Raw genomic sequence first — 15,019 nt, 5'->3', positions numbered from 1 at the left:
AAAATAAAAAAACTTGAGACTCGACTTGGACTTGGAAGTTAAAGACTCGGGACTTGACTTGGGACACGATGACTTGAATGACTTCAGTGTTATTTAGTTTATGTTTTCAGTTTGAATATAAAATTAATAATACATTTAAAAAAGTAATATCGATAACACGGTAGGAGCGCAGGCTGAGAATGGCGTTGTCATGATTGGATCGCTACCCTGTCAATCAATCAGTCATGCCCTCTCTACCTACCTAACGTGTTTATTGGAGAATCACGCCCCTTTATATCAGACATGCACAAACATGTCAGCGGGAGCGGTACCGCGAGTCATCACCTTCGGCTATCGTAATTACCTTTATGACGGCAAAAGACGGACAGCGCAGTGCAAGATATGCAACAGAAACATTTCAGACAGCCAGACGACAACTTCAAACTTTGTCCGTTTAGCTCTGGTGTCTCCAGATGTTACAGATGAAACATAAAATGTTTCTAATGCTCTTTAATGTGTTTCTTCTTTCAGATTTTTTCAGATTACTTTTTTATATTTGCAACTCAAATGTGTCAGACACTGTCGGCAGACGTTCATTTGTTTAGATTGAGCTGTCAATCATTGTATGAGGTAATTTCTTTTTTGTTTGATTCCATGGTGTATTTTACTGAATATCAGTAATTACAGTGCAAATCCAAATTATTGTCATATTTTTTTTAAACAGGTTAGACACATTGGACAATGATGGTTACTTAAAGTTACTTATATATTGTCTTTTCACGTTACTAAGATCAGATTCTGCGGGTAAAATTGCAATAATAAGGTGACTTGACTTGGACTTGACTTGACCTATTTAAGGACTTGACTTGGACTTGACTTGACCTATTTAAGGACTTGACTTGACTTGACTTGCCCAAGAAAAAAATGACTTGGGACTTACTTGAGACTTGAAGGTTAAGACTTGAGACTCACTTGAGACTTGCACATGTGTGACTTGGTCCCATCTCTGCATGGTCGCCAATAATCGATTTGAACCTTTTCAGTCTGGTTTTAGAGCGAATCTTCCACCGAGACAGCACTTGCTAAAGTGACTAATGATCTCCTCATAGCTATGGATTCAAACACCTCATTGGTATTATTATTACTACTTGATCTTAGTGCTGCCTTCGACATTGTGGACTTCAATATTTTATTAGATCGCCTTAAAACCTGCGTTGGTATTTCAGGGTCAGCACTTCGCTGGTTTAATTCCTATCTATCTGACAGGATCCACCGAGTGGTCCATGACAACACGACCTCTGAGCTCAATAACGTTACGTGTGGTGTCCCGCAGGGATCGGTACTCGGACCAATACTATTTAGTATTTATATGATTCCGCTTGGGGACATAATACCTAAATACAACATTTGTTTTCAATGTTACGCGGATGACACCCAATTATATAGGCCGTTATCGATGACAAATCCGCGGGACTGTTGTAATCTTGAGGCGTGCTTTGCAGAGATTAAACAATGGATGTCTCTCAATTTCCTACGTCTTAACCCAGATAAAACTGAGATGTTGATAATGGGTCCTGCTCGATATCATCACTTATTTAAGAAAACCACTATAAATATGGATAAATGTACTATCACTCATAGTGTAACTAATCTCGGGGTTATATTCGACCAAACACTCTCCTTTCAAAAACACATCAAGAACATAACTAGAATTGCGTTTTTTCACCTCCGTAATATTGGTAAGATCCGTTCGATTCTTTTAACTTTTGATGCGGAAACTATTATATATGCGTTTATTACGTCGCGCCTTGACTACTGTAACGCATTATTCTCTGGTCTTCCGAAGTCCAGTATTAAAAGTCTACAGTTAGTACAAAATTCTGTGCCAAGACTGCTCACACGGACGGGAGAATTTGATCACATTACCCCAATATTAGCCAACTTACATTGGCTCCCGGTCCATTTAAGATGTGACTTCAAGGTTCTTCTATTAACCTATAAATCACAGCATGGTGCCTTCGTATCTCGTTGACCTCGTTGTTCCTTACATTCCGTCCCGTAACCTCCGCTCGCAAAACGCTAGTCTTTTCCTATTCGGGCTCCAGAGCTTTGGAATGCCCTACCGATAGATATCAGAACTGCTACCTCAGTAGAAACATTTGAGACACGATTAAAGACACATTTTTATGCCATGGCCTTTAATTAACCTGTGGTGGCCGATTCGGCTGGAGTTTGTGTTTTTGCTCCCCCCCCTCCATGGCTGGGGAGGGGGTTATGTGACACCCAAACTGATTAAGGCTGTCTGGATTGCCACCCTAGAAGACACTGCCAGGACAATTGAGTGCACCTTCTGCAGTTCTTCACTTTGAATTGAACATCTATATTTTCCCTTGGATCGTTTATATTACGTGTTCTATATCAGTGGTCCCCAACCACCGGGCCGCGGACCGGTACCGGTCCGTGGGTCACTTGGTACCGGGCCGCCAAGCCACACAGAAAAAAAAAAAAAAAAGTTTTAATCGACGATCAACTAATTCAGGTCAAGACGCTCGTCCCGGTCACGTGACATGTTTCCCCAGTCGAGCCCGCAAAGCTAGCAAAAATGAGTAAGTATCTATTTTGAAAAATATAAAAAAATTGGCGATTCTCTCCCAATTACATCCGTCGGTTCAGGTCAAGACGCTCGTCTCGGTCACGTGACATGTCACCTCAGTTGAGCCCGCGAAGCAAGCAAAAATGAGCAAGAAACAGAGATGTTTGGAAAGCTTCTTCGGAAAGGAAAAAAAGCCCAATGAGGAGACGGAAGAAGAAGAGGCTACGACTTCTAAGAAAAGGAAAGCTGCATTTAAAAGACTATGATGCGCCAAGCCCACTCTGCATAATATGTGGCAACAGGCTAGCTAACGAGGCAATGAAGCCCTCATAACTGCTTCGGCACATGGAGACCAAGCATCCTGCATTAAAAGACAAACCTTAACCACTTCGGGTGTCATTGTCTCCGATTACGCCTAGATGGGACCGGCTCGTTTCTGAGAAACAAGCTCAGTGCTCCCACTAATTCAATGTAATGGTGAGTTTTATTTTAATGTCGTTTATACTTGTTTTTATGCCAGTCGTATCATTTTATTTCATCGTATTCATATATTTATTATAAATGTATTATTTATTTATATAAATGTATTATTTAGTTATATAAATGTATTATTTAGTTATATAAAGGCCGGTCCGCGAAAATATTTCTGACACGTAACCGGTCCGTGGCGCAAAAAAGGTTGGGGATCACTGTTCTATATGCCCTCTCTGCATCCATTGCAGCCTGGTCATCCTGGAAGGGGGATCCTCCCATATGTGGTCTCTTGTCAAGGTTTCTCATTTTTCCTTGCCCTCCTGGGAGTTTAAGATCAGGGGATGTTTGAGAATAATTGTCAGTTTTTGTACATGTGAAGCCCTTTGAGACTTGATTGTGATTTAGGGCTATATAAATAAACTTGACTTGACAACTAAATGAGTAAAATGTAAAACAGAAGACTTTATTATCGTGATATTTGGGCTTTAAAATAATCTTTGACTATGCTATAAGTGCTGTCAGGTGATTAAAAAAATAATCAAAATAATTCCAGGATTTGTAATTAATTAATCTAATTCATCACATTTAATTCCCATATCAGATAAAGGTCCTCAAAGAGTTTGAGTTCTGGGACTTTACAAAAATGTCGTGTATGATTAATCAGTTGAATGCACCTAGGAGAGAAGATTTTAAACCCACATTTTAATGGAGACGTGTGCTTGATAAATGAAATTCAAAAGAAAAAAGGTCAAGCACATCAGCAAAGCAATTAGGACATTTGGTCAAAAATAGCTATATTGATATTTCTCCATAAATAACCTACTTATGGTGTCTATTTTCATTTTCCAGCAGCTCAAAGGTTCACATTTTTGTTGAAGTTAATGAAAATAAATGATTAGTACACAAAGTGCCTTGTAACTAAAGACTCTAACGCAGCTGACAGTGCAAGCTAGTGCCTCTGGGTAACCTGCCTTTAACTGGATTTCCTCGCCTCTAACATCTTTTGACAAATAATTTCTATGGCGACCAATAAAAAAGGCAATTAATGTAAATGCATTAGGCCACAAAAATAAAATAAAAATAATTTGATGGTTCAACACTTTTTTTGCATTAAGCATAATAAAAAAAAAAAAAATGTACATACGATATAGCAGGGGTCACCAACATATTGTCCAATATGCTATTGACACATACTCCAGATATGATTAGACATTGAGGAGCAATCAAAAATTACAGTACCTTGTTTACATGCCATTATTAAATAAATCAGCTCAGTGGCCTAGTGGTAGAGTGTCCGCCCTGAGACTGGAAGGTTGTGGGTTCAAACCCCGGCCGGGTCATACCAAAGACTATAAAAATGGGACCCATTGCCTCCCTGCTTGGCACTCAGCATTAAGGGTTGGAATTGGGGGGTTAGATCACCAACTGATTCCCGAGCGCGGCACCGCTGCTGCTCACTGCTCCCCTCTCCCCCAGGGGATGGATTAAAATCACACGGGGATGGGTTAAATGCAGAGGACAAATTTCACCACACCCAGGTGTGTGTGTGACGATCATTGGGACTTTAATCTTAATCTTTTTATTACAGTACAAGAGTACATAAAAGGTACCGTTTTTTTCCATGTATAATGCGCCCCCATGTACAATACGCACCCTAAAAATGGCATGTCGATGCTAGAAAAAAGCCTGTACCCATGTATAATACGCACCCAAATTTTGATTATTATTATTATTTTTTTTTTTTTTAAAGTCCCAATGATCCTCACACACGCATTGGGTGTGGTGAAATTTGTCCTCTGCATTTGACCCATCCCCGTGTGATTTTGATCCATCCCTTGGGGGAGAGGGGAGCAGTGAGCAGCAGCGGCGCCGCGCTCGGGAATCATTTGGTGATCTAACCCCCGAATTCCAACCCTTAATGCTGAGTGCCAAGCAGGGAGGCAATGGATCCCATTTTTATAGTCTTTGGTATGACCCGGCCGGGTTACTTAAGTCCGTAAACGTAAAATTATTTCAGAAAAAAGATCATCTTTGGGAACAACCGGATGTTATTCTGCCGGTCAGTATCACTGCGCATGCAGTAGCAAACTCGATAGCGAAGAAATATGTGAGACTCTCAACGGGATCACCAATATTTGAGTGATGTTCCAGTTATTTATCACAATTAGTTTACCAAGTCTGTTTTGAGTTCCTCCAATAAACCCTGGTCCAAGCTGCACTTGGTCGCCCCGCTCCTTTCCACACTCCATCCGTGACAAGATTTTCTTCAAAAATTGTTGTACCATTATTTTCTTAAAAAAAATAAATAAATAAATAAATAAATAAATAAATGTACCCCCCTCCGTGAGTCGTCACCTTATCGTGGTGGAGGGGTTTGCGTGCCCCTATGATCCTAGGAGCCATGTTGTCTGGGGCTTCATGCCCCTGGTAGGGTCACCCATGGCAAACGGGTCCTAGGTGAGGGGCCAGACAAAGCACGGCTCATCAGCCCCTTATGATGATAAAAATTAATGGATCACGTTTTCCCTCGCCCGGACGCGGGTCACCGGGGCCCCCCTCTGGAGCCAGGCCTGGAGGCGGGGCTCGAAGGCGAGCGTCTGGTGGCCGGGCCTTCGCCCATGGGGCCCGGCCGGGCTCAGCCCGAAAAGGAAACGTGGGTCCCCCTTCCCATGGGCTCACCACCTGTGGGAGGGGCCAAAGGGGTCGGGTGCATTGCAAGCTGGGCGGCGGCCAAAGGCAGGGACCTTGGCGGTCTGATCCCCGGCTGCAGAAGCTGGCTCTTGGGACATGGAATGTCACCTCTCTGGCTGGAAAGGAGCCCGAGCTGGTGTGCGAGGCAGAAAAGTTCCGACTAGATATAGTCGGACTTGCCTCCACACACAGTTTGGGTTCCGGTACAAGCCCTCTCGAGAGGGGCTGGACTCTCTTCCACTCTGGAGTTGCCCACGGTGAGAGGCGTCGGGCAGGTGTGGGTATACTTATTGCCCCCCGGCTGGGCGCCTGCACATTGGGGTTCACCCCGGTGAACGAGAGGGTAGCCTCCCTCCGCCTTCGGGTGGGGGGACGGGTCCTGACTGTTGTTTGTGTCTATGCACCAAACGGCAGCTCAGAGTACCCACCCTTCTTGGAGTCCCTGGAGGAAGTGCTGGAGGGCGCTCCTTCTGGGGACTCCGTCGTTCTACTGGGTGACTTCAATGCTCACGTGGGCAATGACAGTGAGACCTGGAAGGGCGTCATTGGGAGGAACGGCCCCCCCGATCTGAACCCGAGCGGTGTTCTATTGTTGGACTTCTGTGCTCGACACGGATTTTCAATAATGAACACCATGTTCAAACATAAGGGTGTCCATGTGTGCACTTGGCACCAGGACACCCTAGGCCGCAGTTCGATGATCGACTTTGTAGTCGTGTCATCGGATTTGCGGCCGCATGTTTTGGACACTCGGGCGAAGAGAGGGGCGGAGCTGTCAACTGATCACCACCTGGTGGTGGGTTGGCTCCGATGGTGGGGGAAGATGCCGGTCCGACCTGGCAGACCCAAACGTTCTGTGAGGGTCTGCTGGGAACGTCTGGCGGAATCCCCTGTCAGGAAGAGCTTCAACTCCCACCTCCGGCAGAGCTTTTCCCACGTCCCGGGGGAGGCGGGGGACATTGAGTCCGAGTGGACCTTGTTCCGCGCCTCCATTGTTGAGGCGGCCGACCGGAGCTGTGGCCGTAAGGTCATTGGTGCCTGTCGTGGCGGCAATCCCCGAACCCGCTGGTGGACACCGGCGGTAAGGGATGCCGTCAAGCTGAAGAAGGAGTCCTATCGGGCCGTTTTGGCCTGCGGGACTCCGGAGGCAGCTGACGGGTACCGGATGGCCAAGCGGAACGCGGCTTCGGCGGTTGCTGAGGCAAAAACCCGGGCGTGGGAGGAGTTCGGCGAGGCCATGGAGAATGACTTCCGGACGGCTTCGAGGAAATTCTGGTCCACCATCCGGCGTCTCAGGAGGGGGAAGCAGTGCAACGTCAACACTGTTTACAGTGGAGATGGCGTGCTGCTGACCTCGACTCGGGACGTCGTGTGTCGGTGGGGAGAATACTTCGAAGACCTCCTCAATTCCACCGACACGCCTTCCATTGTGGAAGCAGGGCCTGAGGACTCTGAGGCGGACTCTCCAATCTCTGGGGTTGAAGTCACTGAGGTAGTTAAAAAACTCCTCGGTGGCAAGGCCCCGGGGGTGGATGAGATCCGCCCGGATTTCTTAAGGGCTCTGGATGTTGTGGGGCTGTCATGGCTGACACGTCTCTACAGCATCGCGTGGACATCGGGGACAGTGCCTCTGGATTGGCAGACTGGGGTGGTGGTTCCCCTCTTTAAGAAGGGGGACCGGAGGGTGTGTTCCAATTACAGGGGAATTACACTCCTCAGCCTCCCTGGTAAGGTCTATTCAGGGGTGCTGGAGAGGAGGGTCCGTCGGGAGGTCGAACCTCGGATTCAGGAGGAACAGTGTGGCTTTCGTCCTGGCCGTGGAACAGTGGACCAGCTCTTCACCCTCAACAGGATCCTCGAGGGTGCATGGGAGTTCGCCCAACCAGTCCACATGTGTTTTGTGGACTTGGAGAAGGCGTTCGACCGTGTCCCTCGGGAGGTTCTGTGGGGGGTGCTTCGGGAGTACGGGGTACCGAGCCAACTGATAAGGGCGGTTCGGTCCCTGTATCACCGATGCCAGAGTGTGGTCCGCATTTCCGGCAGTAAGTCGGATTCGTTCCCAGTGAGGGTTGGACTCCGCCAAGGCTGCCCTTTGTCACCGATTCTGTTCATAATTTTTATGGACAGAATTTCTAGGTGCAGCCGAGGCGTTGAGGGTGTCCGGTTTGGGGACCTCAGCATCGCGTCTCTGCTTTTTGCAGACGACGTTGTGCTGTTGGCTTCTTCAGGCCGTGATCTCCAGCTCTCACTGGAGCGGTTCGCAGCCGAGTGTGAAGCGGTCGGGATGAGGGTCAGCACCTCCAAATCCGAGTCCATGGTCCTCGATCGGAAAAGGGTGGAATGCCCTCTCCGGATCGGGGATGAGATCCTGCCCCAAGTGGAGGAGTTTAAGTATCTTGGGGTCTTGTTCACGAGTGAGGGGAGGATGGAGCGCGAGATCGACAGGCGGATCGGTGCAGCGTCGGCAGTAATGCGGACTCTGTACCGGTCCGTCGTGGTAAAGAGAGAGCTGAGCCAAAAGGCAAAGCTCTCAATTTACCGGTCGATTTACGCTCCTACCCTCACCTATGGTCACGAGCTATGGGTCGTGACCGAAAGAACGAGATCCCGGATACAAGCGGCCGAAATGAGTTTTCTCCGCAGGATGTCCGGGCTCTCCCTTAGAGATAGGGTGAGGAGTTCGGTCATCCGGGAGAGACTCGGAGTAGAGTCGCTACTCCTCCACGTTGAGAGGAGCCAGATGAGGTGGCTCGGGCATCTCATCAGGATGCCTCCTGGACGCCTCCCTGGGGAGGTGTTCCGGGCATGTCCCACCGGTAGGAGACCCCGGGGACGACCCAGGACGCGCTGGAGAGACTATGTCTCTCGGCTGGCCTGGGAACGCCTTGGGATCCCCCGGGATGAGCTAGATGAAGTGGCTGGGGAGAGGGAAGTCTGGGAGTCCCTCCTGAAGCTGCTGCCCCCGCGACCCGACCCCGGATAAGCGGAAGAAGATGGATGGATGGATGGATGGATGGAAATAAATGTACCCATGTATAATGCGCACCTCAGATTTTAGGACAATAAATTAGTTAAATTTTGCGCATTATACATGGAAAAAAACGGTATTTCAATTAAAAAAAAAAACATTAAATCAGGATTGAGAATGGTAAATGTAAAAAAACACTGAGAAGTAGCCGGGGTCTGGGGGGCCGACCGGGAGTCTGGGGGGCCGACCGGGGGGGGTCTGGGGGGCCGATGATATATATATCATTGAAAATCCATTCTTTAACGACATCATGACAATATCATGACAATATCATGACAATAGCGTAACATTAGCTTACATGTAACATCATGTTACTTTTTTTGTTTCCATGTGCTCCTTAATGTTCCTAGCGCCGCGACCTCCATAGCTGATCATAATATCTTGACAGAGAATACACAAAACCTTCCCCGGGACATCTACTTTACGGATATATTCCGTCAGGCACGTGGTTACGGACTGTGTTCCGAGTTGTACGATGACGCTGCTCTCGAGCCATGCCCATCTGAAGCAGTTCTTGATCCCATTCATCTTGTCTATTTCCCTGGCACGATCCTCATGCTGGCGAAAACCTTTGCTGAGTAGGCCATAGATCTATCTAACCAAATAACTCGTCTACAAGTGATAAAAACCCAATCGCAAATTCACATTGTGGCGGTGTAAAAAGACTAGTTCTCCGCGTAAGTTAAGTTAACAAGTGGAAATGATGTGACGGAAGTAGTGGCAAAATGCTGCCGAAACTAAAGTGGATTATTGTCGCATCACTGCTGCCAGTGAGTTCGGTTTAAAGCGGCAAGCCGATTTCCGTACTCACAGCTTAACTAATTTTGCCTTGAGATGTGCCAAAAGATGCCGTCGCGGCGGGCGGGCGAATGCTCGTGGGTCACTGAGGCTAACGTTGCCCGCTTCCATAAACCCCCCACCCCTCCGTTTTTTCTCAAAGGATTTCACGAAAACGATACTTTCGACGGAAAAAAACACGGAAATCCGTGGAAAATTCCCTGTTAAATGCTAACTATTCACGCTGAACTGTTGAAAGGTGCTTCTGTGCTTGTGTGTGTCACATACTGTAAATGCACTAGTTTGCTTAGTTAGGCTTTGTCATGTGTCTGTCTGCTGTTCCATTTTGTGCCGGGGTCACTTCATGGTGTATTTCTACTTTTATTGGTTGCTATGGAAATTATTTTAGAAATGACGAATGAGACGAGGAAATTGCCCAGAACGCTTCACCCATGTTTGCCTGTGTTGTTAGGTTTTGACGAATCACAACCACAGTCCATTGGCTTCCACCATTGTCTGTGAATCGCTGAACTGCCTCTGCACCGGTTTATAGACCCTGTGGAGGGTTTTTTGTGTGTTTAGGAGTGTTCTGGGTAGGAATGTTTTGGAAGGAGGGCTGTGTAGTGGACCTCTCATCTATGTTATTTATTTGTTTTTTATTTATTTATTCACAGGTATCTATTGCATCTACTGCATGTCGGTTCCTCTCTCATTTTGTTTGCCGTGACTAATGTTTATATTGTCTATTTATTTATTTATTTAGCATATTTTTACAATTTATGTAGCTACTGCAGTTCTTCAACCTCTCTTGTGTGAGCAATCTTGGGTGTGGATACTGCTAACTGAATTTCCCTCGGGGATCTCTCCCTCCCCTTCTCCCTCCCTCGTATGTCTCACTGTCTCCCTCCCTCCCTCCATCCATCCACCTGCCCAACTCATTCATCCATCCATCCCTTGGTATCTTGGAATTACTGTCTACTTGGGTGTGTCTAACCTTAAAAGACTCCATGTCAGACAGAAGACAAGCACTTTGCATCCGAGCACGGAGTTGGGCACCTTCGGCTGATGTTCCCAGTTTTGCAAGTATTTCTGACTGCTCCTCTAATAAATCCTCAGTCATGGGAGCAGGTTCCTGTTAAAATATAAACACATTTAATGTAATTGTACTTTTTACAATTAACAAGTCTTGCCAGGCTTCATACATTGATAAATAAATCAAATATTGAAAGAAAAGAGACAGCACTGACAAACACTCACCAAGTGATTACATAATATTAAGAGAATGCAAGCAATTTTGGTCCCTTATTGTCTGCTACATTTTAAACAAACATTTGCACATCAGCTCTGTAATCCACATAACAGTATAGTGTTTAAACTAGTGATGTAGAACAAAAACATGATGACAAAATAATTAACAAGTACCGTACTTTCCGGACTATAAATCGCAGGTTTTTTATAGTTTGGCCGGGGATGTAATTTATACTCAGGAGCGACTTATGTGTGAAATTATTAACACATATCATTTCATATGTTATTTTCACACTAAACCGCATGAGGGCGCTCTAGACCTGTGGAATAATTGGAACTGCAACTGACAATGAGTCTGACATCAGCCACGAAGACAAGGAAGCGCTGCATCTTCTACTTCTGGGGTTAGCAGATATGTTTAGAAGTGACACGAGGGTGAAGATTTCGTTGGATTTAATGATTTGGAGTGAAGCAGATGGTTCTATAAACTTGTTAGCATGTTATTTATGCTATAGTTATTTGAATATCTCTAAATATGTTACGTCAGGCATGTTCTCAGTTCCTTGTTTATGTGTTTATGCAATGTTAGCAGACCGTGCCTTCAGCCTGTTGTTGCCTATTTTATTTTTATTTTAAATTGCATTTCAAGATTACATGTCTGTTCTTGGTGTTGGATTTTATCAAATAATTGTCCCCCGAAAATGCGACGTGTACTCTGGTGCGACTTATATATGTATTTTTCTTCTTTATTATGCATTTTATGGCTGGTGCGACTGATACTCCGGAGCGACTTATAGTCCGGAAAATACGGTATATCATTACACGTTATTTTCACACTAACCCGCATTTTGGGCCACGTTGGCTGCCTTGCACTACTCCTCCTGTACTTTTGCGCTATATTCTGACTGTCTGCTATATGCACAATTGCTCCATTTCAACCATGTTGCTCTTATTTATTTATTTATTATTTATTCATTGCTCTTATTTATTCATTGTATGTGCCTTCTTGTTTTAACTTTTTGTATTGTTTACTTGAATGTTTTGTTTGTCCGTGGACCAATATTATATATATATATATATATAAAATATGTAATATGTCTTGTCACTGTGGGATAGTAGGAAACGCAATTTCGATCTCTTACGTGTGAAGAAATTGACAATAAAGCAGACTTTGACTTTGATGAGGGAATTGTAGGCCTGTGGAATAACTGCAACTGACAATGAGTCTGACATAAGGCACGTGGAAGAGGAAGCGCTGCATCTTCTACTTCCGGAGTTAGCGGAGTTGTTTATAAGTGACACAGAGGATGAAGATTTCATTTCGACTTAATGAATTGGAGTGACACGGTTGGTTCGATAAACGTGTTAGCATGTTATTTATGCTATAGTTATTTGAATAATTCTTAATATGTTACGTCAGGCACATTCTCAGTTCCTTGTTTATGTGTTTATGTAACGTTAGCATACCGTACCGTTCAGCCTGTTGTTGCCTGTTCTATTTTTATTTTTAATTGCCTTTCAAGATGACATGTCTGTTCTTAGTGTTGGATTTTATCAAATAAATTCCTCCCAAAAATGCGACTTATACACCGGAAGAATTACCTGTGTCACAGGAATAAAGAGAAGATCTGAAGAGTTTAGAAGGGTCATGTTGTTACAGGGATGCATCCTGCCCTCCGCTCTAGTTTTACTGCCATCTTTTTCCCTTCTAATGCATGGCGACTCAGTGTCCCACTGATCACTCAAGCATTCAAAAAACTCTTCTTCACTGTCACTCCAAGAATCCAAGAATTTCCCGGGTGAAACAGCAGTTATTTGTCTGGATGAATTGGCTGCTGTAACTTCTGTCACTTGGTGGATGTTTTGGAAGGCAGTTTCATTGCTTCTCTCAGGGCTCTTGTGAATGGAATCCCTCGCTTGCTTCCTCTTGATGCAGCAATTCAACATCTATGCACAAAATTTCAAAAGAAAAGGGTTAGGGTTAGGGTTCTGTTTTTTCTTTGCAGTGTTCGAGACCGGAACTGCATCACACAAAGACCTATTCGAAGTTGATATATGAACAAAATAACGGGAGCTGATTGTGGGAATAACTGAATGGTGGAGCACTGGTGAGAGGCCCTCATAACTTACGAGTTGGACTCCCTTGCTCCAACAAAGCTCTCTGTCTAGCTCCAGAGAATTCCTTTAACTCCCAGTCATACATGTGGCTCTCATCTGATACCTCCCTTCCTTTCTTGTTTTGTTGGCCATCCCTGCTAGAGGCCCTCATTAGTTATGAGCAGAACTCCCTTGCACCAACAAAGTTCTCTGTTTAGTTCAAGAGAACTTCAAGTCATCCCTGTAGCTCAGGGGTCACCAACACGGTGCCCGCGGGCACCAGGTCGCCCGTGAGGACCGCATGAGTCGCCCGCAGGACTGTTCTAAAATTAGCTCAAATAGCGGCACTTGTCAGTGAGCTGCATCTATTTATTTTACAGTCAAACCTCGGTTTTCGAACAAATCGGAATTCGAACAAAAAATTCGAGATTTTTTGCTTCGGTTGTCGAACAAAATTCGGAGGTCGAACCTCGCGAGATGAGCCGGGAGAACCCGAGAAAACCCGACCGCGCGGCCCGGATGGCGACAGACTCCGTTGTTATTGTATTTTTGTTACTTTTAGGATTGTATTAACCCCTAATCATGCCTCCAAAGAAAGCAAGTGGGAGCAGTAAAGCCATCCTAAAACACAAAGACGCTCTTAAAGCAATGCGACAGTGAGCGCCCAGCGTGCTGCGGTTGTGCGATCGGACCAAATTAAGCTCCCTGTGCACTGAGGTCCACTTAAATTTTGGAAAGTACATCAGGACTTTAAAAATATTTTCTAAATTTCAGCGACGGCTGTCACAATAATGCGACCAGCGCGGTGCAGTTGCGCGGTGCAGTTGCGCGGTGCAGTTGCGCGGTGGGCGACGCGCTACGGTTGCGCGTTCGGCGGTGCGCTGCAGTTGCGCGATCGGACAAATATGCGCAAATGGAAAAATGCTTAAAAAAGGCGTATTTTTTTTGTCTTGAAACGGATTAAATTTTTTTCCATTATTTGTAATGAGAAAAATAGATTCGGAAATCGACCGATTCGCTTCTCGAACCGCCTTCTGGAACGGATTGTGGTCAAAAACCAAGGTTTGACTGTATTTTTGCTATTCTTGTTAAAATCACACTTACACGTGAACTGGAAATGACAATAATAACACGTAGTGAAAGCCAAATTAAGCAAATTGGCTATTTCAGAAGTGTGTGTCAAACTGGTAGCCCTTTGCCTTAATCAGTACCCAGGAAGTAGCTCTCTGTTTAAGAAAGGTTGGTGACCCCTGCTGTAGCTCTTATCCATAGATTGTTGTTGACTGGGACTGTTTTTCTTTAAGTGTTATAGAAAAGACATCTGTTGAAGTAGTTGCATATATGTTAAGTTATTATTAAGGAAGGAAGGAAGGAAGGAAGGAAGGAAGGAAGGAAGGAAGGAAGGAAGGAAGGAAGGAAGGAAGGAAGGAAGGAAGGAAGGAAGGAAGGAAGGAAGGGAGGGAGGGAGGGATAACTGAGGGGTACCAACAATTTTGTCCATGTGAGTATGTACAATCTCAAATTGGAAAGATTAAGATGCACCAATAATGGATCCATCAACATTCTATGAAACCTAGGACTCTGGTAACATACGTATGTGGATAATTTACCCGGTCTGTAAATTAGATATGTCACCTGATTTTGGAATGTCTTTACAAGCGTCAACAAGCACACGTGTGTGCTTGCGGGTTTTTTTTTTTTTTTATTTGATTTGATTTTGTCTCTTTGTTTTGACTATGTACGTAAGTCTATGTCTGTGGATTGTTGAAGCAGCCGTGGCAGGCCTAACCTGCAACTTTTGATGTAGAAGACAACAGCGAAGATCAGGTGCTTCTTGCAATCTGCAGATATTGAAGTAGCAAAAGAGAATATTTGTTGATACAATTGGCATTGAATATACTGTGTGTAAATATACGTATGTGTGTGTCTTCAGGTCGCAAATATTTATATCCCGTATTTATTCTAATTATCGGCCAGGGTGATAATTAGAGAAGGTTTATGTCCAAGAGAACACTTTTTGTCCGATCGCCAAGGGGCACTGAAATGGGCGATAATATGTATATGCAAAACCTGCATCTCACTGGTGTTCTTAACACTAGAACAGCGGCTGTTTTGATCTACCTCTAACAGCG

General features: G+C 45.1%; 1 protein-coding gene across 11 annotated transcripts in view; it reads right to left on the bottom strand.

Annotated features, from left to right (window-relative positions):
- rab3gap1 (RAB3 GTPase activating protein subunit 1) overlaps positions 1-15,019 on the bottom strand; it is a 176,501-nt gene that overhangs the window by 81,458 nt on the left and 80,024 nt on the right. For all 11 annotated transcript variants that reach the window (XR_005101404.1, XM_037280619.1, XM_037280621.1 and 8 more), the window contains 3 exons: positions 14,677-14,728; positions 12,393-12,737; positions 10,537-10,674 (listed from right to left, as the gene is read on the bottom strand). Coding sequence is in view for 10 of the 11 variants with exons in the window: in XM_037280619.1 (XP_037136514.1) it covers positions 10,537-10,674; positions 12,393-12,737; positions 14,677-14,728 (535 nt within the window). In the remaining variant the exon portion in view is untranslated. The remainder of the gene's footprint in view (positions 1-10,536; positions 10,675-12,392; positions 12,738-14,676; positions 14,729-15,019) is intronic.

Source organism: Syngnathus acus, chromosome 21 (genome assembly GCF_901709675.1).
Source record: "Syngnathus acus chromosome 21, fSynAcu1.2, whole genome shotgun sequence".
Taxonomy (NCBI): Eukaryota; Metazoa; Chordata; class Actinopteri; order Syngnathiformes; family Syngnathidae; genus Syngnathus; species Syngnathus acus.
Note: the sequence above shows the minus strand (reverse complement) of the source record. Positions and strands in the feature narration are given on the sequence as shown.